Consider the following 26,498-nt stretch of genomic DNA (forward strand, 5'->3'; position numbering starts at 1 on the left):
ACTCCAGACAATTTTTAAGATAGTAGTTAACTGGTCCTAATACATCTATAATGTTTTTCACCTACCCACTTTATGTAACACTGGTTTCTTTTTTATAATCCTGTCTGTCATCTTATATCAGTGATTTAGTTCAGCTCATTAAGTTCGTCTCACTGTTGGGAATTTTTCTTAATGCAAGAGCATAATTTAGTATTAAATCAGCAGTCTCAAACACAACTGAGGAAGAGCATATGTGTTTCAAATCTTTACTGGATTTGGGTGCAAGGTAGTTTAAAACTACAGAGGGATGAATTTAGATAATTTGTCTTTTGGTTCCAGAGCTCTAACTAGCCCCATGTCCTCTTCCAGGAGGTGGAGGTCAGTGGAGTGGTCAGGAGGAGGTGGAGCAGAGAGCAGAGAGGAGGAAGAGACTGTTGGAATGATCTGTGCAAAGCGAACAGAAAGATCATTGGACATTTTAACAGGAAGTGCCAGTCTCAAAGCTATTTTAGAAATATTGCTTAATCTCATCGCCAGTGTCGCAGTTCTTATGAACATAAGTTTATAAATCATTTGACCTTGGGAGGCGGTTCATATTTAGATTGAATGATTCTCCCTTCTGTGCTTAATTTCACATGTAGAGCTTGTGTCTCCATATGGGTAGGCTGTTCCTCTTGGAAGGAGTTCTTCAGGTCAGAAAAATTTGCACAGTATTTTTTACATTAGTGCTGGCAGGTGCACAGCAGCTGAACAAACACTGCATATGACTGTGACCCAAGAAGATATGGACCACTGATGGCAGTCCAGGCACACCTCAGGTGAAAGTTTTCATGTGCTATTATGGTGGCACAAGGAAATGTGACTCCCTACATAGGAGTCACATATACACATAAAATGTGTTGCTCTCTGGAGTTTACCAGATCAAAGAAGTATAGAATAAGCTAAGTTGGAAGGGACCCTCAAAGATAATCAAGTCCAACTCCTGTCTGTGCACAGGACCATCCTCAAGAGTCACACCATGTGCCTGAGAACAATGTCCAAATGCTCCTTGAACTCTTCTTAGGCTTGCTGCTATGACCACTTCGCTGGGGAGCTTGTTCCAGACCCCAACCACCCTTTAGGTGAAGAACCTTTTTCTAATATCTAGCCTAGACCTCTCCTGACACAACTTCAGGCCATTCCATCAGGTCCTGTCACTGGCCACCACAGAGGAGAGATCAGTGCCTGCCCTTCTTATCCTGTAGGGAGGGGAATACAGGGACAGTCTCTGTGAGAAGATGCCAGGGGCCACTCCTATGTCAGACAGAGTTTTCAGCCAGCTGAGCTTGTCAGTGATGCTGTGGTACCTCTGTGATAACACATTCAGTAAAGGATGAAAAACACTGCATAGGAGCAGTGAGAGAGTGGAGTGAGAATATGTGAGGGGAACAACCCTGCAGACCTCCAGGTCAGTGCAGAAGGAGGGGCGGGAGGTGCTCCAGGTGGCAGATCTGAAATTCCCCCACAGCCCGTGGTACAGCCCATGGTGAGGAAGCTGTGCCCCTGCAGCCCGTGAAAATCCATGGGGATGCAGAGATCCACCTGCAGCCTGTGGAGGATCCCACGCCAGAGCAGGTGGAAGTGCCTTGAATGAAGCTGCAGCCCGTGGAGAGTCCACATTGGAGCTGGCTCCTGGCAGGGGCTGTGGCCCAATGGAGAGAGGAGCCCACGCTGGAGTGGGTTTTCTGACAGGAATTGTGGTCTGTGGGAGACCCATGCTGAAGCAGTCTTTTCCTGAAGGACTATTTCTTGGAGAGTGCCTGCATGTAGCAGTTCTTGAAGATCTGCAACCCACGGCAAGGGCACATGGTGGAGAAGTTTGCAAAGGACAGTATCTCCTGAGAAGATTCAGTGCTGGATTAGGTGAGCAGCCTGAGGAGGAAGGAGAGTCAGACACAAGTTGTCATTGACCGATCACAATCCCTAAGCCCCGTTTGGATGTCCAAAGCATAGGAGGAAGAGAAGAGACAGCAATGAAAGACTGTCCTCATATTTGCAAACTTCCACAATGTAAACTAGTCTTGAGTCTTTCAATTTTTGCAGTTCCACAGTTTGTGTTTTTGTGACAGATCAGTATGTCTGTTAACATATCTGTAATAGCTAACCGTGCCAAAGCTTCCCACACAAGAGTTGAAAATGGAGGGGAAAGCATTTTATAATGCTTATTTCAGAACCTGTCTCCTGGAACACTCAGGGTCATGAGTGAGTCATGAATGATGAAGGTTCTGTCATGACTGATGAAGGTTCTATCATGTCTGATGAAGGTTCTGTCATGTTACTTTGGTGTTAGGTCTTCCAGGTTCCTACATATATGGTTCCTATACCTGGTGCCTGTTTGCTGCTGAGCAAAACTAGCATTGTTGGCAGAACAGCTGCACCCTGCTTATTCTTTGTAAATATATTGTTTAGAGGATTTAAACTATATGTGCATAACTTGGGAATAAGAAGTTGTTGGAATTTTTTGATTTTTGTTTTTCAATATAAGATTTGTGTTTTAAGTGAGGGACTTGCCTTTAGAGCTATAGCAGGAACTTTGGAAAGTATTTCTCTTACAGAGAAAGAAGACCATGTGACTTTTCCATGTGTCTCAGTAAACCCTTCAGTATATGCAGTTTTTGCATTTTGGCATTATGATGTCATTTCTTAACTAAAGGCCCTGTGAGTCACCTATTCTTTTAAAGTGATTGTGCTATCATGTAGTACAATCAGCTAGAGCAGAACACATCTAATTCATATTATAACAACTGCAATAATGCTATCTTGGCTATTTAAGGTGCAATGCAGTGTTTTTTCTGGAGTCTGTTCCAAGGGGAACAGGCTGGATGGAGAAAGGATCACAACTAGCCCTGGAGGAAAGCCATGGAGGTGCTGGTGGATGAGAAGCTCAGCATGTCCCAGCAATGAGTGCTCACAGCTCAGAAAACCAATGGTGTCCTGGGCTGCATCCAAAGCAGCATGGATAGCAGGGCCAGGGAGGGGATTCTACCCCTCTGCTCTGCTCCCACCTGGAATCCTGCATCCAGCTCTGGGGTCCCCAGCACAACAAGGAGCCAATTGTAGCCAGTCCAGAGGTGGGATACTTGTTCCCAGGGCTGGAGCATCATTCCTGTGAATGAGACTGAGAGAACCAGGTTTCAGCCTGGAGAAGAGAAGGCTCCAGGGAGGCATAATTGCAGCCTTCCAGTACCTGAAGGGAGCCTACAGGGTAGAGAGAGAGACTCAGTTTGCAAGGGCATGTAGTGACAGGACAGGGGTGAATGGCATTAAACTTTAAGAGGGTTGGTTTAGATTAGATATTAGGAAGAAATTCTTCACTGTGATGGTAGTGAGGCACTAGAAAAGTTTGCCCAGAGAGGCTGTGGGCTCCCCATTGCTGGAGATGTTCAAGACCAGGCAGAATATAGCTCTGAGAAACCTAATCTAGTGGCAGGTGCCCATGACAGGGAATATTGGAACTAGATGATCTGTAATGTCTCTTTCAACCCAAACCATGCTGTGATTCTATGAGTCTGACCTCCACATTCGTCTCATCTTTGTTGAGATCACTGGCATTGCAAAATCTACAGGAGAAAATAGTATGTGTATACAGATAGTAAGTTGTCAGCAAGAAAGAGGTATCTGGTTTAAAGACAAATTATTATTCAATTAAAGGCAAATTATTATTCAAAGTATGCTCATAAAAGTGTATTTGTCACTGCTTTGTATTTATGAGGGAAAAAGTCTTGAACAAAATTTTCTTAGAATGCTAGTATGCAACTGTTTTACCAAGCATGATTTAGTTAATTTTTAATAAGTAAAATGCCTTTAGAAGTGTAAGAGAACTGGAAGAAAATTGGCAAATTCAGGTAGTCATGTTTGCCGGGAGGCATTTTCTGAGAACGGTAGTGAGTTGGAATGCAAATCCTCATGGCTTTGCTGATTATGTGGTTGCTGCTGATTACTGTAAAATTGATTCGGGAGTGTTGCAGCATCTCTGCATATGTTTAAGCTTCATCTCCATAGTGTCACAGGCATTCTTCCTCTCTGTGGGTTTTGTACTGAGTAAGAAAAAAGTCTCATAACCCTCATCTTAGCATTTTTTCTTATCAAGGAGCAAAGAAGGACACTCTTCAGTTATTTTCCAGTCTTGATCTCGAGTATAATAGCACGAGTTTTCTTGGATTGCCTATTTCAGGACTTTAATGGTATTCAGAAAATGTTTTATCATATTTGGATTTAGACTGAGGCAAGGATAGTTTGCTTTGAACATTAAGAATTATTATTCTGTTACTCTAAGTTATAAGTACTTCAGGGTCATATTATGTTATTTAATGAAATTTCAAGTCTGACTTTTTTTTTCCATCCTGAGAATGAATTTGAACTTTAACTCCACTAAGTGTACCATTTCACAGCTTGGTATTGATTTCTTGAATTTTTCATCATGTGGATTCCTACTGTAAGGACCATGTGTTACAAAAAGTACTCTGTGCCCCTGTAAAACTGCAAAGTACAACAGCAAGGACCCTTAGGAAGGATTTTGTGTAAACAAGAAACACTTTAAGTAACTACCACTTACATGAGGTTTGTGTTCAATTATTTCAGTTGTCAGAGTTAATTGAACTGTGTTTAACAATAAGAAGGCCTGCCATATCCTCACAGAAATACTTGTAAAACACAAAGAAATCCCTTTGCAGAGGAAAGTGACGTGCAGGATGGGACTGAATGAATGATTATAGAAAGAAGATACAAGAAACAAGTGTTTCAAGGATTATTAAGAAGAAAGATTGTGTTTAAGAAAAGGAGATATAAGGATATTTGCTGCAGAAATGAAAGCTTAAGTTAGGGCTTCCACTGAAAAATGAAACTTTTAAGGAACATTAAAACAACAGTAGAAATTAATTTATATAGTTAAATATAATACAGGAAATAGGAAAACAGTTGAAGCTGTTCTATATTTATGATGAGATAGAAAAGCAGGAAAATGTGGTTGGAGATTTAAAACTAATAGATATTTCACAGTGATTTTCACTCAAGGAGATGTGAAGACTAATGGGAACAGAGAAGTCACATCTTTCTTCCCTGGTTCTTCACGAACTGGTTTACTGAAGGACAGATGCAATAACAAGTGCCTCTTACTAGAGCTGTAATATGTATGATCAGTGAAGTTATATAACAGATTTTGACAGAAAGAAAGCTTTAAAATATGGATATAGATTGAAAATGGCATAAAATACAACCAGAAGTTACTAAGGTAGACAGTATAGGATTGATCTCTATCTTCCAATTGCCAAGAGAATGTCATAAAATAGACATGGTCTTAAGGGAAGTGGTTTATGGAAATGGAGACAAACAGAGTCAAAAGGCAAGCATGAAACTGTGGAGAAGATGGCAGAAGAGGAGGTACCAGGCTGGAGAAGCACAATTACAGGAGAAAGATCTTAACTGTCTATTTTTACAGTAGACACAGAGATAAAAAGTCAGGGTACCATGATGGAATTTGCTGGAGAGGCAGATAAGTACATCAAACAGAGCAGACTAAGACTGTAAGCATAGAAGTAAATAACTTTAAAGGAGTGCAGAAATATGTGGGGCATGATGGAAAACAAATAACAGTGACTAATGAAAACACTCTGCTATAAGGAGAAACTCATCATTTGCAAAAGGCCCAGAAGGAAGAAGGAGCAGACTTTTGATCCCAACATGATCGTCAGCCATCACTAAGGTTCAGATTTTAGAAAAGCACAGTGTCGTCTTAGGATATGTCAGGAAAGGTATTTTATGTTTGAAATGGGGAAATAATGTAAAAAAAAAAGCAGGAAGCCTTTAACTGAAATTCTCAACATGTCAGTCATCTGTGTTCAAGCCAGATGAGATGGAGCTGGGAAAGCAGAGAGCAACGCTCCCTGTGATGATTCGTGGAATGACAAGCCAATGATTTGAGGGGTCTGTGGGAATCTGTTTTGTGTGGTCCAGCAAAGAAAATACTGAGAGGATTTTTATAAGAGATGCAGATATTGAAGGTGAGCTTAAAGGAAGAAAGCTTTTGAAAAAACTTTATTGATATAAAATGTGGCTTTAAAAATCATTAGGATGGGAGCCATAACAGTGGAGGAGAACATAAAATCACAAAACTGCCCTCAAGCTACTTACTCCAGTTCTGGGTAAATTACCCAAGTCTTAGAAGAAAAATGCACAATTTTTATTTTCAGCTCTTTATGCAATAAATGTAATATGAAAAAATTAAAGCTGGAGTGCTTTGAATTTGCTAAGGGTATACATTGTTCCCTGACTGTGCTGCACATGCAGAATGACTGTGAACTCCTGGCTAGTGGGAGGGTGCCTTGAGTTTTCCCATGTTTAGGCAACATGTAAGAACGGACTCTGAGAAGAGAGGATCTGGAACAGGAGAGCATGGGAAATAGTGAGAGGAAAGCATAGAAAATATGATGATCACCTAACTCACTGATCCTTTCTCCATTTTCTTTGTGTCTGCAAGAGGTAACACTATTAATGATTACACAGTTTCTAATAACTTGGTTTGTGCTTCAAAAAAGGGGTGTTTTTCATTAGACCATTCATGAATTGATAGGAATGCAGTAGATGCTCAAGAAAATACCCCTATGCCTGCTTTTCTCTGTGGAGATCAGAGAAGTCCTTACCCAGTGTGATGAAATTAATAGAAATCTCTCTCTATGTCTTAAATGAGTCCAAGAGCAAATCAAAACTCAGAATATATATTCAGATCATTTGTTTTCTGCTTTCCAGTTAGCAGAGAGTAGAAATAAAAGGGTTGGGGCAAAAGTCAGATCACATTGACTTACTGCATTTTACTTAAACTGCCCTCTTAAAGTCAAGGAGATTATTCATGAAGTAGGTTTTACTCAATGTCTCTAGAAGTGTTTTAATGTATCACAAGTGCTTCCTGTTTAAAAGGGAGCAAAGGTTCTCCATCGTTGCAATTCAAAATGTCCAAATTTCACTTACAAGGTCAGTAACATTTTTCGATAATTTTCACATTTTAGAATGTGAACATTTTTCAGTTCAAGGTAATGGAAATGCTCAATGCCCGATCCTATGCAGAGCTATGGCTAAAACAGTATATGTTGATTTTTTTTCACTGGCATGCAAAAACGCGTTATTTTTTTTGCATTTTATTTTAGAGTAAAACCACTATAAATACTTAATGTGTACTTAATTATATCTATACTTAATGTTCTATGAACAGGATCAGAAAGTCAGGAAATGTTATTTAGCTATTTATTTATTGGTTTCCATAATAAAACACGTGTGAAAATTGAGTGTAACTGCACAAGCAGAATTGCAAATCTTCAGATTAGGAATTTGAGGATGTTGGAATGTGTAAGCACATGTTTACATATTTTGTCACTACTTAAACTCTGTTTGTTTGTTTGTTTGTTTGTTTCAGTTTGCTCCCAATATTCTAGAGGAGTTTTTGCCATTTTTGGACTATATGATAAGAGATCAGTACATACCTTGACCTCATTCTGCAGCGCCTTGCACATCTCCCTCATCACGCCGAGTTTCCCCACGGAGGGTGAGAGCCAGTTCGTGCTGCAGCTGCGGCCGTCCCTGCGGGGAGCCCTCCTGAGCTTGCTGGATCATTATGAATGGAACCGCTTTGTTTTCCTGTATGACACAGATCGAGGTAAGCTGGGACCAGCTTTCTTATCTGCATCGTTCAAATGACTTTTGCAAGGGCTGTGAACCTTTATGTCCCACTGAGAGCTTGGGGAGCCAAAGTTCAGAGGGCCTTTGAGGTGAAATACCTCTAACTGAGTGGCTGTGTGGCTGAAGGAAGAACTCCTTAGTCTGCAAAAACTGGGTATTGGATTCACATAGTATGTAATCGACCAGCCAAAGCCTGTACTTTAAGTCTAGAATACTGAAATCTTTAAACTAATGGTAGTGAAACAAAAATGCAGTTCAATAAGCAGAATGATACAGCTCGATTCTCTCTTCAATTCACTTTGTAAGTGACAGCAGTACAAAGAAGTAGAGAGGAACGGTCTCTTTTCTGCATCTGCACTGCTGTAAGCTGAGATGAGAGCAAGCCTGTGGGACTTCCAAGCTTTGGAAGGTGAAGGCAGAGAAAGGCTCGGCCCTCAGGCTGTGCCACAGTAGTGGAGGTCAGAGACAACGCTTGCAAGGCACAGGGTATCCACAGGCAGAGGGAGGGAGTGCTGCTGCAGCCCATCTTCTGCTCCTTTCAGCTGGCGTTACCTCTGTGATGGACTACACTTTTACAAAATACATAGTTAATTCCAGAAAAGGGTGTATGTTCTATCCACAGTCTCCATTCCACATCCTAATGCATCTCAGAACTGTTTTAAGTGATAAAAAACTGTAAGTGCATCACTGTATGTCACCTCTCAGTGAGAAATTGAGAGGTAAAAGCTGTTCTCTGAGTCGTGTGTTCATTCTGCTGGCAAAGTCTTTGTTTGTGGAATAGGACTGAGCCAGCATTGCTGAGCTTCTGTGAAAGAGACAAGATTTTTATGTTGGTGGCTTGCTTTCAGCAGGGGAGCAAACAGCATAGCTGTAGTCAAATAATTATTTTACTACAGCTGTTTCAATATAGTTCCCCATGTGGACAGTCTATTCCAGAACTAAAGTGGCTTTATTCCAGTATAATTACTCTACAGAAGAAATAGGGACTTTCACAGACCAAGCTAAATCTGTTTAATTACTTGATTATGCCTATAGAAGTTAATTTTCTCCTATATACAAGCACTACATTTTAGTGAGTTTTACCTTGATATGCTGCCTAAATACCTGAATTTAAATAAAAAAGAATAATGGAAGAAAATGAAAGAGTTTGTATGGTTTCATAATTGTTTGTTTGTTGTTTTAACTAAATATTTTTTAATGTTTGCTGGACCCATAAGGGAAGTTCCAGAAAGCATTATAGAATGCATTAGGTAATGGGAAAGAAAAATATAGCAGAATTTTAAAGTATTTCTATTCAAGATATAGTTATGGGTAGCAAGAAAACATGCACATAATTACAGATGTGGTCTTACAAGTTCAACAGATTGTTAGGTAAAGAAGTGTACAACCTGTAGTTACTTTCTCATCTAAATTCACACACTTAATTCTATTGAGACTCATTTTTAAGCAGGTGATATCACGCCAAGGACAGTTTCAGAACAGAGTCTGTAACAGCATGGTTAATAATTAATTACTGAACTCTGCCACTCTGAACTCATCAGCACATCTTTGATAAAGATGTGGCATTTGGGGCGTGCTACATTGGGTAGTCTCTCAAATTCTGAATAGGTCTTGTGATGCAGTTTCATGCAGGAGAAAATAAGATTCAATGTACCTTTTGATATTAAGAGTACTGTAAAGACACATAATTGTTGAATAAATTTTCACCCCTTTGCACAAGACAAAATTTCAGTGTGTACCTCAGATACACCATAAAAAAAAAAAAAAGTAAGCATCACCTTACTATCAGAATAACTGTAGAAAGAAAAAAAATCATTAATGTTAAGTCCTAGGCTCTCTGTCAGTGAGGCCAGAAATGAAACATGTCCACACTTTTGTCAGAGATCCTTCCTTTACATGCCAGATGTCTCCCTGTTTATCTGAGCAGCCCCATTGAAGCAAAGTGAAGGAAGGGGAACCCCCTCAGCATTTTGTTGTTGGCCTTGCAAGTTGATCTTTGCAGTTTAAGTGGGAAGCTATGAATATGCTCTTATGGGGGAAGGTAAGCAGTAAGCCTAAATTCCAGCCTGACACAGTAGCTATCTGTGAAGAAGGCAGTATTTAGCATCTGTCAGTATTGTAAATGGCAGAAGTACTTTACAAAAGATAGAATGACAAAATACACTGCAGCAGCAGTGGTGGACAAATGAATGTTGTTTTCAGACCTGCTTTAGAGCCTTTCTGTCCTGCTTGCTTCTTGGTTCTATTACATGTGACTCTGTTGCTGCTTACTCTTGGGGGTTGAACAATTAAGTCCTATTATCAAGGAAGGTTTCTCTGTTGTATCATTCCATTCACCTTTGACAGCCCTAAGCTCCCTGCAGAATTCCAGTCTTTAATGCTGGAGCTACCTATGTTAATATTTCAGTTTAGGCCAGGAATGTACTTTTTTTGCATCTTTGTTGAGTCTTTCCCACATACCACACTTGGAGTTACACCCTTTAAGAGTCTTGGACCACACAAACTATGATGAGGTGGTGGCTTCAACTATTATGTTAAATCTCCCTTTCTGATGTTCTGCCAGACTCACAGTCTGGAAATCACTGTCCTGTGACAGAATGAAGATACTAGGAAGAATGGCAAAAATACAAAATTAATTGGATCTAGCAGGGGTCATTATGGAAAAGGTTTTGCAAGAGGCATTAGACCTAAGAGAAAGATGAAGGAAAATTCAGCTCATTATTTAACAGGAGAAAGTGAGCAAGTAAAGAGTGACCTAGAAGGCTAAAGCCTGAAGGGTCCTTTTGTTTCAAGACATTCCTCTTTCTCTTATCCTCCTTCTGGGTTTAAAAAGGTTTAATTATGACCTGATGCCTAATACAATTAATATTAACAGCAAAATGCTAGGAACACAGGCAGGACAAGGAAAAAGGAGGCTGAAGAACATTTATTTGGGTTATGCAAAGCATAGTAGAAAGGGCTGAAACAAAAACCGTGCCTCCTTGAGATACCCATAGGAAAGGGAAGTTCAGCAGGGAAAAAGACCTCAAGTAATATTTGATGTCATCTCTAAAGGGAATTAAGTGAAAAAAACAAATGAATAGAGCAGAAGAACATTCAGTTTATGTGTTGTTTCATTGTGGCCAAGAGGTATTTAATTTAAAAAGAGGCATATAGTCAAGTGGAGCTGTGAATCTGTAAATACATGGGATTTTTTACTTAGCACAAGTATGCTTGTGATTTCACTAGTTGGTGACAACATTTTCTGGCACAAGAAAGAAAGATTTGGACCCTGAAACCACAGAAGAAGGCTGGAGGAGTTTGTGTGACGTATGAGAAACTCTTTAAGAATAAAATCATAGAATAATTTAGGTTGAAAAAGACCCTTAAGGTTAAGTCCAACCATTCACCTAGCGCTTTCAATATCCAATATAGAGTTGAGCAGTGCAAGAATTGAACCTACAAGAGGTCAGTGTTAGATTTCCACACCACTTGCAGCCTTAGTGAAAGCTGGAATGGCTGAAGTTGCTAGTTAAACTTCAGGGATTACCCAGAGCTGAGAGGTCACAGGATGGGACAGAGGGGCTGTAGCACCATGGGGACACACAGGACACCAGGGAGGGTGGCAAGCAAGCTGGAAACTGCTTTCACAAAATGTCAGCATCCATTTGAACTCAGCTGTGTTTCCCAGCAAGTTTGCAGTCCCTGACTGTGACTAAAGGGGGGAGCACAAAGGGTGGAGCTACCAGCTGGCCCAGCAGTTGGTTCACCAGAGGCAAGGGCTGTAAAATATTTACATTCTGTAGAAATAAGGCATCATGTATGAGCCTGCTTATGTACCTTGCTAATGCTTTTTTCTTTCCCTCACTCCTTTTCATTACACATCCATGAAACCAACTCAGTCATGGCTGCAGATGAGGAAAATTAGCTCACTGTGCACAAAGTAAATTTAATTTTCCCACATTTCTGGATAGTGTTTTAATAGCAACTCCTTTAAAGTTGAAACTGTTCTGTGACAATCTAAACCTGGCAGAAGGTTTTTACAAGTGCTGGTGTTAGAATTAATCCTACAGTACACAGAGTAAAAATCTCTAGGCTTTTGTCTCTAAGAACTTGTGGAGGATAAGTGAGTCTCAGAAGAGAACAGAAGACAAATGTCTGGAGAAGACAAATGGTGGTATAGGAAATGTAAAGCTTTTCCTTTTATCTTGAGGGAGATTATGGATTTCATTTACAATAAGTTTATCAGGCTAATTTAATTTCCAGCTTTGGCAGAGCTTCTGGATCAGCAGGAACTATTAGTTTGGTGTATCCATGTTTAGTACCGCCAGTGATACTGCCTTGGGCCTGACTTTTTTACAGAAAAACATAGAAAATAGACGTTCAACTATAGCATGGCAATATGAAAAGTAGAAACCATAACCCCAAATTTTTTTGCTAATAGCATATTTTAAAAGTAAGAGCAGGTGTCAGGTGAGGTTCAAGGGATTTGTCTTTGAATTTGCATGACAGCAGAGAGGAAGGCTTTGGTGGGTTTATGAGCCTGGCCAAGGTATGAGTGGTACAAAAAGGGTTCAGGGTTCAAGGTGATCTGCCAAACAGATAGTTCAAGAAGGTGAAATGTGATAAGGTGGTATAAAGACTAAACACAGGAGGGGAGAATCATAGATACAAAGTGCAGAGTAAGTGTCTCAGAGTTAATATCATGGGATATATTTTAGGAGTTGTGGCTAGACGTAAGTATGATGTAAGTACAGAAAGCCATACTGAGTCCAGTGAAGTAGAGGTTCTTTTGAAATTTTGAAAGAGAATGTTGCATGTGACATGTGAAAGCTGAATATTGCTTTCACCCAGCTGGCCATGTTGCTGTGTCACATGTTGAGATGTGAAAAAAAAGAGAAAAAAAATTTTAAAAATTAAAAAAAAATTTTCTTTTCCATTTTGAAACACTTCATTTATACTGAAGGCCCTTGCTTTCAGCTATAACAAGGGCCTTCAGAATAAATGTAGCACAAGAATCCATTGCTGGAATGGCACTGCAATCACTGACCACCATATACATATACAAGTTTCAAGAGTCCACTGAAGAGAAATAATATTAAAAAAAAAAAAAATACATGACCAATGAGAAAAACTTTACAAATAGAGATTTTATTTTATTTTTTTTTTGATTGTGTTAAGGAGCAAAGATCAGTTGCTCCTTAACACAATCAGAGATGTAGGCAAGATAGAATTATGTGGGCAGATTTGAAGTGTTACTAAAAAAATGTTTCAATAAGGTTGGAATAAGCTGATGAGGTTCTTACCACTATGGTAAGATTGTTACCGCTTCAAAGTTTTTAAATAAGTTAGTAAATATCTGAAGTGGTGATGGGCTTTGTTATATTCACCTCAGACGATCTCTTATGTCCCCTTAGGATTATTTATGTAGTTGTCATGATTTCTCTAGGAAAATGGGAATGGCTTCTTCACAGTATTTGGGACACTGAAAAGATAATTTTCTTAATTTTCTACTATGGAGGAACTTTCAATAATACATTATTTCTATTCAATTATATATATAGACTTTGTAAAACATTTAGTGTGTTCTATTATTCCAAAATCAGATCAAAAATATTCTAAGTGATCTAGATAAAAACACTGTAAAGTCAGGTTGAAGTACTATCATTAGAATATGGTACTCAACAAGTTATCATTAGATGGGCATTTAGGTGCTGAAAGAATTGGCCCTACATCTAGCTTTATTTGATATTTTTACTGCACTTCTGAACAAATTTTTCGATGTCTTACTAGTGACAGTTGTAAAGTTATTTCAATACCTCAGTTGGAGGAGCTAAAGTTACTAAAGTCAGTAGTGATATAAACACATGAGTTACATTTCTATGTGCATAAAAGTACTGAGTCAAGGCTCTTATTTGTGAAATAAGTGAAAAGGACAAAGTGTTGCTAATAAAAAGCAAATTGCAGGTAACCTTTCAACACAATACTGAAAAAAATGGTTTTGACACCAAGTGCTCTGTATTTAATAATTTTTTTTCTACATAGCACTGTTAAGCCCAAACCTACATCACTCTTGCCTTAAACTTCTAGAATAATATCACAGGTAAGCCTGAAAAACAAGTTATGTCTTGGATTGTAAAGAGCACTATGTTCGGAATCTGACTTTGTTCAGTTGCAGTCATCCACTTGGTCTTGGGCCCTTTTTTTATTACTATTACCAGGAAGAACTTTGTAACATTCCCACAGTATGAATTTTTCATCCTACTGATCTTTGGCAAAAATCTGGACAATGAAAAAAAACCCCCAAAAGTTCATGAATGGGTCCACTAAAAATGGGAGGTTCTTACTTGCATCATGCAGTTTTGTACCAAAATTGTGCGAAATAAAGATCAATGTTGTCATGACATTGAAGAAATATTGATAAAAGAAACAGCAAACAGTACCTGCTCTCATAGTCCTTGGACTGCTCTAACATCATGGTCTGCAGGTTTGAACTTTTCCATATTCCTCACTAGATCTGATAAAAAGCTGTTTGTCTTCAGCAAACACTCTTACGTGGGCAGTGAATCATGTCACACACACATTGGGATCCAGCTACCACTGTGTTTGTTTTGTATCAAATTTATCTTGTCATTTGATGCAGGCCAATCTGAAACAATATACAAAACATAGAAAAAAATGTTTTGTAAAATATCAGTGCATTTAAAGAACTGCAGTAAGTTTGTCATATGATCTACTGTTGTCTGTACTCAGTAACAGTAAATTCCATGTTTTTAATGAAATAGGGCAACGTGCTTTATCTATCAGTAATTGGCTTGCAGCAAATTTTGTTTTGCCAGTGTTAGCTCATTAATATTTATACCAGCAAAATGCCAGCTCATCCTCATCTTCTTCGCAGGTGATAGCAACTTGAAAATACAGGTAATAAATGCACACGTGAAACTAAAACGCAGCTGATTCCTAAAATCAGCATTAGTAATGATACTGTGATTTTCCATCTTTCCTATGTCTTACCACTAAAGAGAAGCAATTCTGGTAAATCAACAAGGTCATAATTTAATTTACTACATGTGAAAAATCTTCCAAGAGCTTTCAGAATGCTTCATTTAACAGAAGTGCTCCTCTTGTTGACTGAAATGACTGAACATTAGATCAAGGTTGAAATTAACAGAAAATGCAGGTATTGGAATCAAAAGCTGATGATCAAGTGTACAGATGAGTCCCCTGACTTTGGTATTCCGTGTAAGATGTGGCTTAAACTATGCTGCATCAGAACTTTTCTGTGTGTTTGGTCATCTAAACAGCCTAATATGCAAATGCCATAGAAATATATAAATCCTAAAACATTAAATAAACAGCTGCTTATTATATTCACAGTCTGACAAATTTGCTTTCCTTTCTTCTGACTTAGTGGGTGCCATGGAGAAGACAAGAGACTCATGATAATTTTAAATATTGCTTTTTAAGTTGCCATGCCAGTGAATCATCTCTGCCCTTTCTAATGATTTGTTTGTGACAGTGCTGTAGAATCCTCAGAGCTAAGTTCTTTTCTCAGTAGCATTTATCTCAGTTTTGCACATGTGTAGTACAAGATTATGCCTGTAACTTCTATATGCTTTTATATTCCAACATACAAATGTAAATAACATTGCAACTTCCAATGGCTTGTTCTAATGATATCAGAGAATTAGAGAATAGTTAATTTGTTGTTACCTGCATATGTAATACATTCCTTTAAATGAAAGCATGTAATTTTTATCTGGTTTTTACACACATTGTGTATTTACTTGAGAGCAGGGACAGTATGGTCTGTAATTCTGAATGTCTGTTTCAATTTGCTTAAGAGCTTTTCCACACAAGGCTGCAGTTAAGAAAAAAAGTGACTTCATAGCATTTTTTTTGGGAAAAAGCTCATGTCTTGGCATTTTTGTTCTAGATTTTCTGAATAGTAGAATTAAGTTCAGCTGCTTTTATGAGTTTCAAATAACAGCTCTGAGCACATTTCTGATTTTATTGTTATTCGATCCCAAATAAGAGGAGGTGTTTTACATATGTAATTATTTGACTTGTGTTCATCTTTTCTGTGGATCAAACCAATTACTGTCGGAGAGCAAAGTGTTAAGCACAAATTTGTGTTAATGGTTGTCTAGTATTTAGCTTTCATATTAATATTTAGGGTAGACCTTGCCTTTCTTTACATATATCTATATCAGTGGTATCATGTTTGACAAACTGCAAAAGAACTACCTTCAGTGAAGGCAGCCTTACATCAGCATAGCCAAGAGCATCTTTTCTGGGTCTGAGGCTGTGCTATGTCACCACTGCACCCTGGCCAGCAGGAACACTGCAGACAGTTGATGGATCCAGCACCCAGCAGCGTGGCCCGCCAAAGAGGGCCTTGAAAAGACTCAGATGAGGAAGCCAACCGCACTTCCAAATGCTTTAGAAATTCCTTTCAGTATGGACATCCGAGTCCTGCAGCTGCTGAACGTTGCCTTTTATATGGCCACAGGTGTTGGCTTCAGTGCTGGAGCACGAAGTGGTAGCAAACAAAGGGCAGTATAGTCAATGCTGCCAGAGACCAGACCTGGTGCCAGTTTAATACTGAATGTAAAACAAATACTTGTGCCAAGTTGTTTCTAAATGCATTTTTAGTAAGAAAAATTAGCTTGTCTTTTGAGAGTATTATCTATGTGTAGATGAATGTTCCAAGTTTTAATAGAGTATAAAGCAGGCTTTTAAAAAATAAAAATAAATAAACAAGACATAGACTTACAAATATCAAGATATACTATTCCATTTTTTATGCACCTATTGTTTAAAAAGGAATCAAAATGTATAAGGATAATTTAATTCTTCATGACCCCTCCTTGGCATATTTGTGAGACATTTATCCCTTGTGTATTGTGAGTAACTTCTCCAGAGCTGGAGCAGGAGGTAAAGGTAATTCCGCTTTAGTGTAAATCTGTGTTTGTACATAAGGGTATTTCTGGAGTTGCACATTCTTAATTCAGCTGATTGAACTGTCATTCTGTCATGTATGCAGTCTGTGATTTTAGGGCTACATTTTCTGCTTCTGTAAAGAAGCATAGTCCAATGTATTTAGATGTTCACTATTCTGAGATGCATTTTGCCTGTAAATGGAATGTATTTTAGGTGGTTCCCTCATAAATTACAGCTGAATCCTATTTGCATACATATTTATACAAATAATTTGTCTTTGGTCAATTCCAAAAGGGGTGGTTGAAGTGTAGACATCCTTTTAAAATGATTGACTGCTTATCACATTGCTACAGATGCTATTTCTGCCTCTGTACAGGGAATTTCCTGCACTAGTATTTACAGATAACAGCATTAGCAGCTGCTTCTGTTACCAAAATTGCAATGCATGTTTGAGGTATTTAGCATTTTGCAAATGGAAAGAGAGTTACCAAAGGGTCCTTTAATCCTGGGGTCCCTTTTTTGTACAGCTACCTTGGTGGGTTTTAATATTAATGCACATCTGGATGCTGCAGGACGTTTTCCTTTGGACAAGGGGCTCACATTTTGTTCCAGTGTGACTTCGTCTGCAAATGGCAAGCAGAACATTTAATGTGGTTTTCAAGATCTGGACATAATAAATGATGAAGCGCCACCAAAGAGGAGGGTTGTGAATACAAAACTGGTTGCTAGTGCAAGTCCCTGGAACAAATACGCATTTTATGTTAACCTCTCACTGGGGAAAAAAAAAATAAGGAAAGAAACTGTCCTGGGAGTAAGGACTTGTATCCAAGATCATCCCTCTCCTAAGGGTGAGTCCAGTCAGCATGGGACAGTGAGCTTGGGAAGGTCCTAAATACATGCTTTTATTTCATAACAGGGATTGGAGCCAAATTTCCTCTGTTGTGAGTTCAGAATAAGAAAACTAAATAAAAAATGTCAAGTGTACATAGCATAATAAAGAAGCCTTAAACACAGGAAAAATAATAAGCAACACTTTTTAAGTATGCTATTCAAAGAATTTTCTCATACCAGAGAAATGTGTTTGCAGATGCCTCTTATAAAATTATTTGATATGTATGGATAAATCAAGTGGAAAGAAAAGTTTGCCATGTTAGTAAACTTGATAAAAGTAAGGCATTGTGATATCTCTGACTTCAATTATATTCTTCCTGTAAAAAACAAAGTACTCTCCTTTATATAATGGGATAAGGAGGGTTTCAAATAGGTCTAAATTATTCAAAACTCCTTTAAGAATCTTTAACTAATGGTAGCAAAAATGAGGCAGCTTTGCCAAATTTACATTATGAGCAGTTTACATTTAGAGTACAAAACAGGACATGAACCTGACCATATCATTAATTTTTGTGTGGAATTTACTTCTGAGGGTGTGGAGGAATTTTTCTCATATATATCTAATCTATATCTATATCTATATCTGCCTAATATTAATTATATTTCCTAGGTTTGTCTGGATGCAGAACAGCTAAAGTCATTTAAATATCAAAAATCTTCATAGCTTACAAATTCAAATCATGCTACTGAAAAATATTCTAGCAGTAATTTTAGATTATATTTTCTTTTCAATTTGTATTTTCATTCTAATTAAGCATTAGCTTGAAACCAAACTTTTTTTTACAACCTTCAACTAGTATGTCTCAGCATCTCCTTTATTTTGTTTTAAAACTATTCAAAATAAGAAACTCATCTAAAATAGCCTTTTCTCATGAAAAGTTTCGATATTTGTTTTTCAAGGAAAGAGTCAGAGAAAAAATGTCCCAGCGAATACTATCATATAATTCTTTTTACTGACAAAATAATATCCTTCTTCTGAAGTGTCTAGTAAATGTTTTAAAAGACCAGTATATAGACTATTGTATATATATAGTCATTTGTGCCTTTTGCTAGATTGATTTCACATCCAATTCCTCCCCAAATAAGCAAAGCATTCTGCCAGGTATTTCCTAATGCAGCTACATGCTCTTGATCTTGAGGCAGAATGAAAATCTCTGTTCTGAAGCCAAGGGTGATGTTCACAGTGTGCCTTTCTGCACAGGACTTCTATTATTCTGTGAAACACCCCCTAGACCCCCCCACTGGATGCATCCTTCTCTTTCGTGATCTCTTCCTTTCCCCTTGTGGGAAGAGGAACTTCCATTCTCCTCTGTGTCAGAATGTCCCCTTGCGCGTTCTGAATCTCTGGACTGTGGGTAGAACTGCAGCAACTTCATCTTCTGTCCCTTCAGAAACTCTGTTTGGTAGGGCCTCCCAAAACTCAGCTGTTTTGTTGCTCACATTTCCACTGCTTCAGGGAGGTTTAATTAATTTCAATTGCATTATCTTGTGAATCACCTCAGGATCTACCTCTGCATTCTTGCTTTCACATATTTGCCCAGATTTATTGGCTTGATTCTGATTTCCTTTTCCTACTTGATAAGTTATATTGGCTTTTTTTCCACACCTTCTTCTAATCCTTTTACCACATTTTCCAGTTCTATCAGTGCATTCCAGTAAGCTTGATCCATTTTGATTTCTCATGCGGTTATTTCAGAGACTGGGAGCATCCCACTGTCATTTATTTCTATCTCTATTTACAATTATCACAGATCACAGTTTTTAGCTTGAAAAATGTAATAAGACTTAAAATTAGTGTGTGGCTGTCACAGAGAAAAAACTTGCAGTTTTGTCTCAGGGTGAACAAATAGTTATCAATATATTTTAATGCATCAGCATTCCACTTGAATGAAATGAAAGATATAAAATCAAAAATAGAATTCAAAACCTGAAACCAGATATCAATTATTTTGGGTTTTAGTCTAAGTCATTTTAGAATGAGAAAGAGGTCCAGTTTTTATTTACTTACTTTATGCCTGCTAAAAATGTTCATGGTTTTCATGTGCATGAATCACCAAAAAACAAAAGGAGAGAGGTTCACCAGGTGCTTTATCTTGTCATCTCAACTGCACTTCCAAGCTTCCAGACAAGTGATAATAGGAAATGCATAGAGGTGAAGTATTTCATCTGTACCAAAAGATGAATTCACAAGTAGTCTAAACAAAAAATTGCATAATTTCTCCTCCTGCAAGTCAGGCACGTTGCAGTGGCCACTGCACAGCTGCTGGCCTGGGCGACATCCAGGCAGACACAGTCACAATTGTCTCTTTTCATCTGGGTCATTCTGAATTCCTTCAACAGGAAATGGAGCACAAGCAGAAAAGTTTTAAAAACATCCCAGACATGAATCAACAAAACCCCCAAACATCTGCTCATCAAAGCTCATCAGAAAACAGTGTATTTTATTTACACTACTCTTCTGGGTGTACTGAGAATGCCTAATGAGGCTAGAGATCACTGGAAAATATTACTGGTATGAAGTGTCCATTTCATTTTCAGAATAACTGGCCTAGTCTACCCAAAATACGTGAAATACAGTGTATTTCTCTGCCATTTTGTTATTTATTTTAGCCTAAAGTGCTACAGTTTTATTCAAAAACTCTGTTCACTTCAAATCCAAGCCAGCTAAAAGAAGGTGCAACATCTTAAATAGTATTTTAATTTATTTTGAACATAAAATGGTTCTAGTAAATGCAGAAACGGGGATAATAGAAAACACAGTGTAAATGCATTCATCAGAGATGTGAGAATATTTTCACACATAAGGAAAGCAGGGTCAGATCCTCAGAGCAGCTCATCATAACCTACTGGCTGCATCCTGTACTGAGAAGGAATTGGGCCACTGGGTTTGAACATCTAATGTTATATAGATTTTCTGTTCCACAGGACTGATCCTATACTTCATGCTCATGCAGGATTTATGAATCCATGTGTCCTTACAAGAGGTGTCATTACTGGGGCAGGTCTAATTTTGGCTTTGTCCACAGTAAGAGCTCAGATACCCTTTTCTTCAGCAGCTGGTGTTTTTGTAGAGCGGCATTCAAGCTATGCATGAGGAAGTGGTTAACTAAAAGGTGGTTAGTGACCTGAGCTCCTTCAGTTACTTCAGCAAGGAGTTCGCCTCAGCCACAGTGAGAAAACAGTGTCTTTGACTTTGTACTTGCAGACATCCTCACACCTCTGTGCATATCAGAAGGGAAATAAAATTTTCTTTTGTTGGAGTAAAATCTGTTAGGGAGTGAAGGGATTGTTTTAATTTGTACTTGTACACTGGTCCTTGTCTTGAGGCTCCTTCAACTGTTCTTATCACCTTAGCATCAAAACAGCACATGATATTTCTTCTGAGACTTTTCTGTTTGTGTTCATAAGGAAGCATATTCCTTGGTTTTTAAGGAAAGCAAATGGAACACCTTGGTCACTCTCTTATGGACACAACTCAGAGATTTTATTTTTCTTAGTAAATTCCAGAAGCAGCAGTACTTTCATAGTGTTGGTTTGGAGAAGGAGGACATCAGCTATGAATGACTGGAGCAGCTGTAAGTCTCATAAGGGGAAATTATTCTTTTCAAGTGTGGAAAGGAATCTTATTCTGCATGTCTGCTGTGTAGCTACAAAATATTGCTGTCGATGCCAGAAAGGATAAACACCTGCTGAAAGAACTGTGAAGAAAATTAGCTCTCTTTCTTACAGATACACTTATGAAACGTGCACTACACACTGGACCGTCTCCAGGTTTTTTCTCTTTCTCTCAGCGTTTTTCTAGCCATCAAACCAGTTGTTCACCCTCTCTGCTTGACCTGTGGAAAGGACTTCTGCTATGGAGAGAGGCCAAATATCAACATATGACATAATTCAGTTTTGTGCACCAATTTTGTAGGATAGAAGACTTGTTTGGTTTTTATTTCACCTGCTTTTGAGTTTTGTACATGATTTTGTCATTGGGATGTGGGGCCAGTATTCTTTTCTGCTTTTTATCCCTTTTTGCCAGGCTGGAAAGAGCTTCTTGCTGACATCTCACTACCTGTGCAGCTGTTACAATGCTCTGCCAGAAATGCTAATGCTCCTTTGCCAGTTTCTAAACATTCTGCCAAGTAGAGGAAATTAATAACAAGATCTGAATCATCTTAAAAGTAACCCCTGTGTCCTATTCCTCCAGTATGATGTCATTTTTCAGCTGCTGTCCGGGATAATAAGAAGGATCTCTTATACCCCTAGAGCTGAGAAGTGTGTCAGGGCACACCATTATTTCAGCCTACCCTTTCGCCTTTGCAGCTCTAAATGTTTAAAAACCTTTAGGCCAGATTTTACAGTCCATGTCATGCTGCTCAGCTGGTGCAAAGTGGATGGACTCCGGCCAAAGCTGGCGAGTGGCCACAGCCATCCCCTCGTGCCCATGATGACAGCTGGGATGGGGCAGTGCGGTCCGTGTCCCCGTGGCTCCTCCGCAGTGTCACATGCAAGGCAGCCCAGGCCAGACCTCCCACCCTTGGAGGGGAGCCCCTGGATGGGCTGAGCCATTGTGCCATGGGTCTCATTGGCCCCTCTGAGGACATCCTTGTTTTAGAGCAGAGCTTTTCATTTTTACACTAAAAACCAGAAGAGTTGAAATGATTGAAGTGTTTGAGTGGAGGTTAAACGAATAGGGAAAAAACTACTAAATCTGAACCATAGCTGATAATATCTGCAATATACATGCCTGCTGTCTCTCCAGCAGACACTTTCTGCTGCAATGTGGGCTTAACTTGTTTCTTTTTCATCTTGTTTCATCCTTTTTGCTTGATTTGGAAGTAAAAGCAAAGATTTTATACAGTCAAGATGAACTGTCAAAAGTTAATAGTGGAAGATGCTTTGGGATAGCCATGCTCAGTGCCACACCTTCAAGAAGTGCTAAAAAGCACTCCTTTTAGGTTTAGAAGTGTTTCATCTTTTGTATCAAGAGGCAAACTTGGTCTTTAGTCTCCAGACACCTCTACAAACTGCATGAATGTGTGCAGAGCAGGAGCAAAAGAGTGGATCATGCTCCAGTGAACTGTGGCGCCTGTTTCTTCTCCCGGCACCTTTCACTCCTGTTGCAGCTATCAATGGCTTGCTCTGGCTGGGTGTTGAATTTTCCTTCCCCAGTGATCTGTAGAACACATATAAGCTGGTGCACTCTGAGCTTCTTCCCTCTCTTCTCTCCTGTCTCTCTTCTAGAACACATCAGACACAAACTTTAGTTCATATTTGCATGGTATCCATTGCTTGTCTCCAGTGTTCTGCAGTGCTTTTGGTTTTTCATTGGGTATGAAGACTTCGAGGCAACAGTTCTGCAGTTCATTGTTTCTATTTCTGCAGCCTACATCTACTTGTTTGGGAAGAAGAACAACTCTGATTGCTTGCAATGGCATCCCTAAATACCAGTGTGGCACTTCTGAAACTGTAGTGTGGTAAAAGGCAAACCTCTTTGTAGAAATGCAAACAGGCTCCTAAGACTTTGACATTCACCTGTCAGTGGCTCTGCCTTGGCCTTGTCCTGCCCTAAGCATGTCAGTTGCATATAAATACCACATCACATCCCCTTTGGCCACTGCTTTTGCTAGCAAGGTGTTATACCACATTGGCTGTGATGATAACAGAGTACCTTAATTGACATGTCTGAAAGAGACATCTGGCACAAAACACTACATTGTTTCTTGTTTTCTGCTCCATTTGTACGAAAGAGGCAGTTTCTGAAGGCCTAAAAAGTTATCTGGCTTGTAAAAAAAAATCCACTCTCTGGCAGAGACTGAAGTTATAAAATTTGATCTACTTAACTAAAAATCCTATTAGGTGGATTTACACATGGCTCTCTGACATCAGGCTGTCCAATGTGAAGAATAGGACCTGAGGCCTTTTAATGGGACCTGAAACCTTAAAGCTGTTTAATGCTGTCAGGAATTTTTTCCAGGTTACTTTTCCATGTTTCCTTCCAATTTTGGTCCAAATAACAATGCAAACTAGTGTCTGATCCATATAGACCTTGCAGTTTGGAATATCATTGTATCAGATTACTAAATCTGTTACATTAGAATTTGATAAACATCATTGCTGTAATCAAAATATTTTTTTTTTTTGCCACAACTAGCTACATGGCATGGCAAGATGCATCTTCTTTGAGGCTGTTTTGAGCTCTTAAATAGTCAATTCTCCTTTTAGCTAGCTGTGTTTAAATCCACTTTCTCTTGACTTCATAGCACTTCACCTCACCCCATTCTGCAAAACCATGTGACTTAATTTCAAAGCTAACAGTATTTAGTGTTTTCTTCTTTGAGTGTCTTTCTTGGAGAGCCAGGCAGTTTTGTGAAGCTCTCAGCCCTCCTTTCTGTCCAAAAAGAAAACATGAAAAAGGATCCTTCTGTCCTCCTCCATTGTGTAAAAGACTTTGTGACCCCAAACTCTGCAGTGGCTCAGAAATCAGGTGACAAAACATTACTATTAAATCCCTTTATTTTTATTAGTCTCGTAATATTTTATTATTTTTTTTTTAGTATCAAGCAATTGCTCTGGAAGTTTTTCTGCTTAGTTAAACTTTAATTAACAAGATCCTACCAAAAAAACCCCCAAAAAAAAAAAAAAAAAAAAAAAAAAAAAAAAACCACAACAAAAAAAGCCAAGCAAATGAACCCCCAGTGTCAATACACTGCTAAAGATCCTATGAAATCCACAATCACTGACAGTTTAATTAATTGGGATTACCACCTGCTCCCTTATTCTCTTTGATTTCTTGTTATCTTCTAGATAATAATGTTACTGTAAGTGAGAGGGATGTTTTCCAGCATCTTGGTACCATCTTTTCCATAGCTGTCAGAATTTTCATAACCTGGGCAGGAGAAGAAAATGTATATACCAGCCTGGAATAACTAGAGAATTTGCTTTCTGCATTTCCAGGAACTCAGGGAACTCAGAGTCACCCTTGGCAAAACTTGGTGAGATGTTTTTTCCTTAAAGTGTTTGGGATGGTGTTTCTGTGCCCTGAGCAAACACCTTTTCCTCCAGCATCCTACAATATAAGCACAAGGAGATAACAGTTAATTACTGTACTGGGCACATTAAGCTCTTACTGTTTGTGAGCAATATTGGTGCAGGTATTCTGCAAGGCAGAGTAGCTGACTTTCTAGTTAAAATAGTATTACTTTTAGGTGAAATATTATTTGTCTGAATTAAAACACACCAAGTTTGCATTTAGTTACCATAAATGATCATGAAAATGCTTATATATTGATTCCTCACTCTTCAGATCATCAAAGTTTACAGTACATTTGGCAAGTGAATATTGACCTTCACTTTGATGATGGTCAATGTTATCTCTTAAAACATTTAAATCCTACTCTCAACTAAACAGAAGTATATATCTTCTTACTGCCTCTCCTTTTTTCCACATGGATTATTGTATTATAAATGACAACCTATGAATTTAGCTTGGCCTTACTTTGAATCATACATACGCTTGAATTTTCAAATAGGGTGTTTGAAATTAAAATAATGTATTAAAGAACTCTGGTGAGACATAGTGGATTTATAAAAATAGAAAACTGCAAGTACAAACACATAAATATTTATGGTGAATTTTCTTATCCCTGTTTATATTTTATGTAGCATAATATTTCTGTCATAGTCTTAGATTTGCTCTGCCACTGGTTTGTGTGACAAGAAATTTAGAGCAGCTCACATCAATGAAAACAATTCACAGTGTGCAAAGAGTTAATATCAGCTCTACAAATGTGAAAGCTTTTCAACGCATGACTAATATATGTGCATGTCTTGTCCTTCTGAATTAAAAGGGCCATTGGGGGCTGAAAATGAAATCCTAGATAAACTGGTCTTCAATTAATGAAACAAGGGATACAAAGCTTTTAAAATGCCTTGTGATTCATAGATACACTTCATAAAGTGCACATGGCAGTGGCTATTTCTTCAGCCCGATTCAGCCTTCACTGACAGTGGTGAAGATCAGCAGTAACTGCAGCAAAGGCAGTGGAGCTACTTGGGATAAGATGAGAACAGAATGAGGAATTTATTGTCACAGCTGTGAAGAAAATATACTGCAGTGATGGATTATTTCTTTATGGATTATGACACAGCTTGAAGGAAGGAAAAATAGTAGTGGCCTATGAGCAATTGATTTTTTTTTTCCATTGCTGAACAAAAGTAGAGCCATTGTTAGCCACTGCTCTTACGCAGAGAAACAACTGAAAAAGTACAAAGAAGTTGTACTAGGTGTGAAGATCTTTTGCAAAGATATTTTCACCTTAATGATTGGAACACAGTATTTTGCCTTTTTATAAAGGAAAATATATATCTCTGAAAATGACAGTGTCTTCCTGGTAGCAGACAACTTGGAGAAATGTATGGCAGAGACTGCCTGAAATATTCTTTACTTGCAGATTAGGATATTTTAATGTATGTAATTTTGAACTATTACAATCTTCTATGACTGTTTAATTCTTTACTTATTTAATGATGGATGACTTTGGGTAAAACGGATCACTGAAGACTTTAATTTCCAGAGTTTTTTTCAAACTGCTTTAACCCCTCTCAACTTTCCATGCACACAGGTTAGTATAATGCTTACACTTGGTTAATAGTGAACACTGCAAGTCACTGCCTGCTGCTAGTAAAACTCAATAAGCCGTTTCACTTACCTTTTTCTTGCTGTCCCTTGTCCTTTTCAAATTAGATCTAACACTTGGTTTTGATCTTTAGCAAAAAAGTGCCACTATATTCTCCTTGTAATGAATCAAAGTGCAAACTGACACCTAAGTCTAACTGCTTAAAATGCAGAGGGCAGAAGATTCACCCAGTGAGAGAATTTTAATAGCCAACAAGACTTCAAGAATAAGGATATCAAACTGTTATTTTTGCTTGGTAAGATTGCAAAAGAGCTAAGATGGGGGATTTAAGCACCAAAAACTTACATGGAAAATTACTTGGAATACTATTTT

At 38.4% G+C, this 26,498-nt stretch overlaps 1 protein-coding gene across 4 annotated transcripts in view; it reads left to right on the forward strand.

The window, feature by feature from the left end:
* GRIA4 (glutamate ionotropic receptor AMPA type subunit 4) overlaps window positions 1-26,498 on the forward strand; it is a 215,799-nt gene that overhangs the window by 64,599 nt on the left and 124,702 nt on the right. For all 4 annotated transcript variants that reach the window (XM_041417023.1, XM_041417022.1, XM_041417024.1 and 1 more), the window contains exon 3: window positions 7,424-7,663. In XM_041417023.1, the coding sequence (XP_041272957.1) occupies window positions 7,424-7,663 (240 nt within the window). The remainder of the gene's footprint in view (window positions 1-7,423; window positions 7,664-26,498) is intronic.

This window comes from Onychostruthus taczanowskii, unplaced genomic scaffold (assembly GCF_017590055.1).
Source record: "Onychostruthus taczanowskii isolate IOZ18803 unplaced genomic scaffold, ASM1759005v1 scaffold54, whole genome shotgun sequence".
NCBI lineage: Eukaryota > Metazoa > Chordata > Aves > Passeriformes > Passeridae > Onychostruthus > Onychostruthus taczanowskii.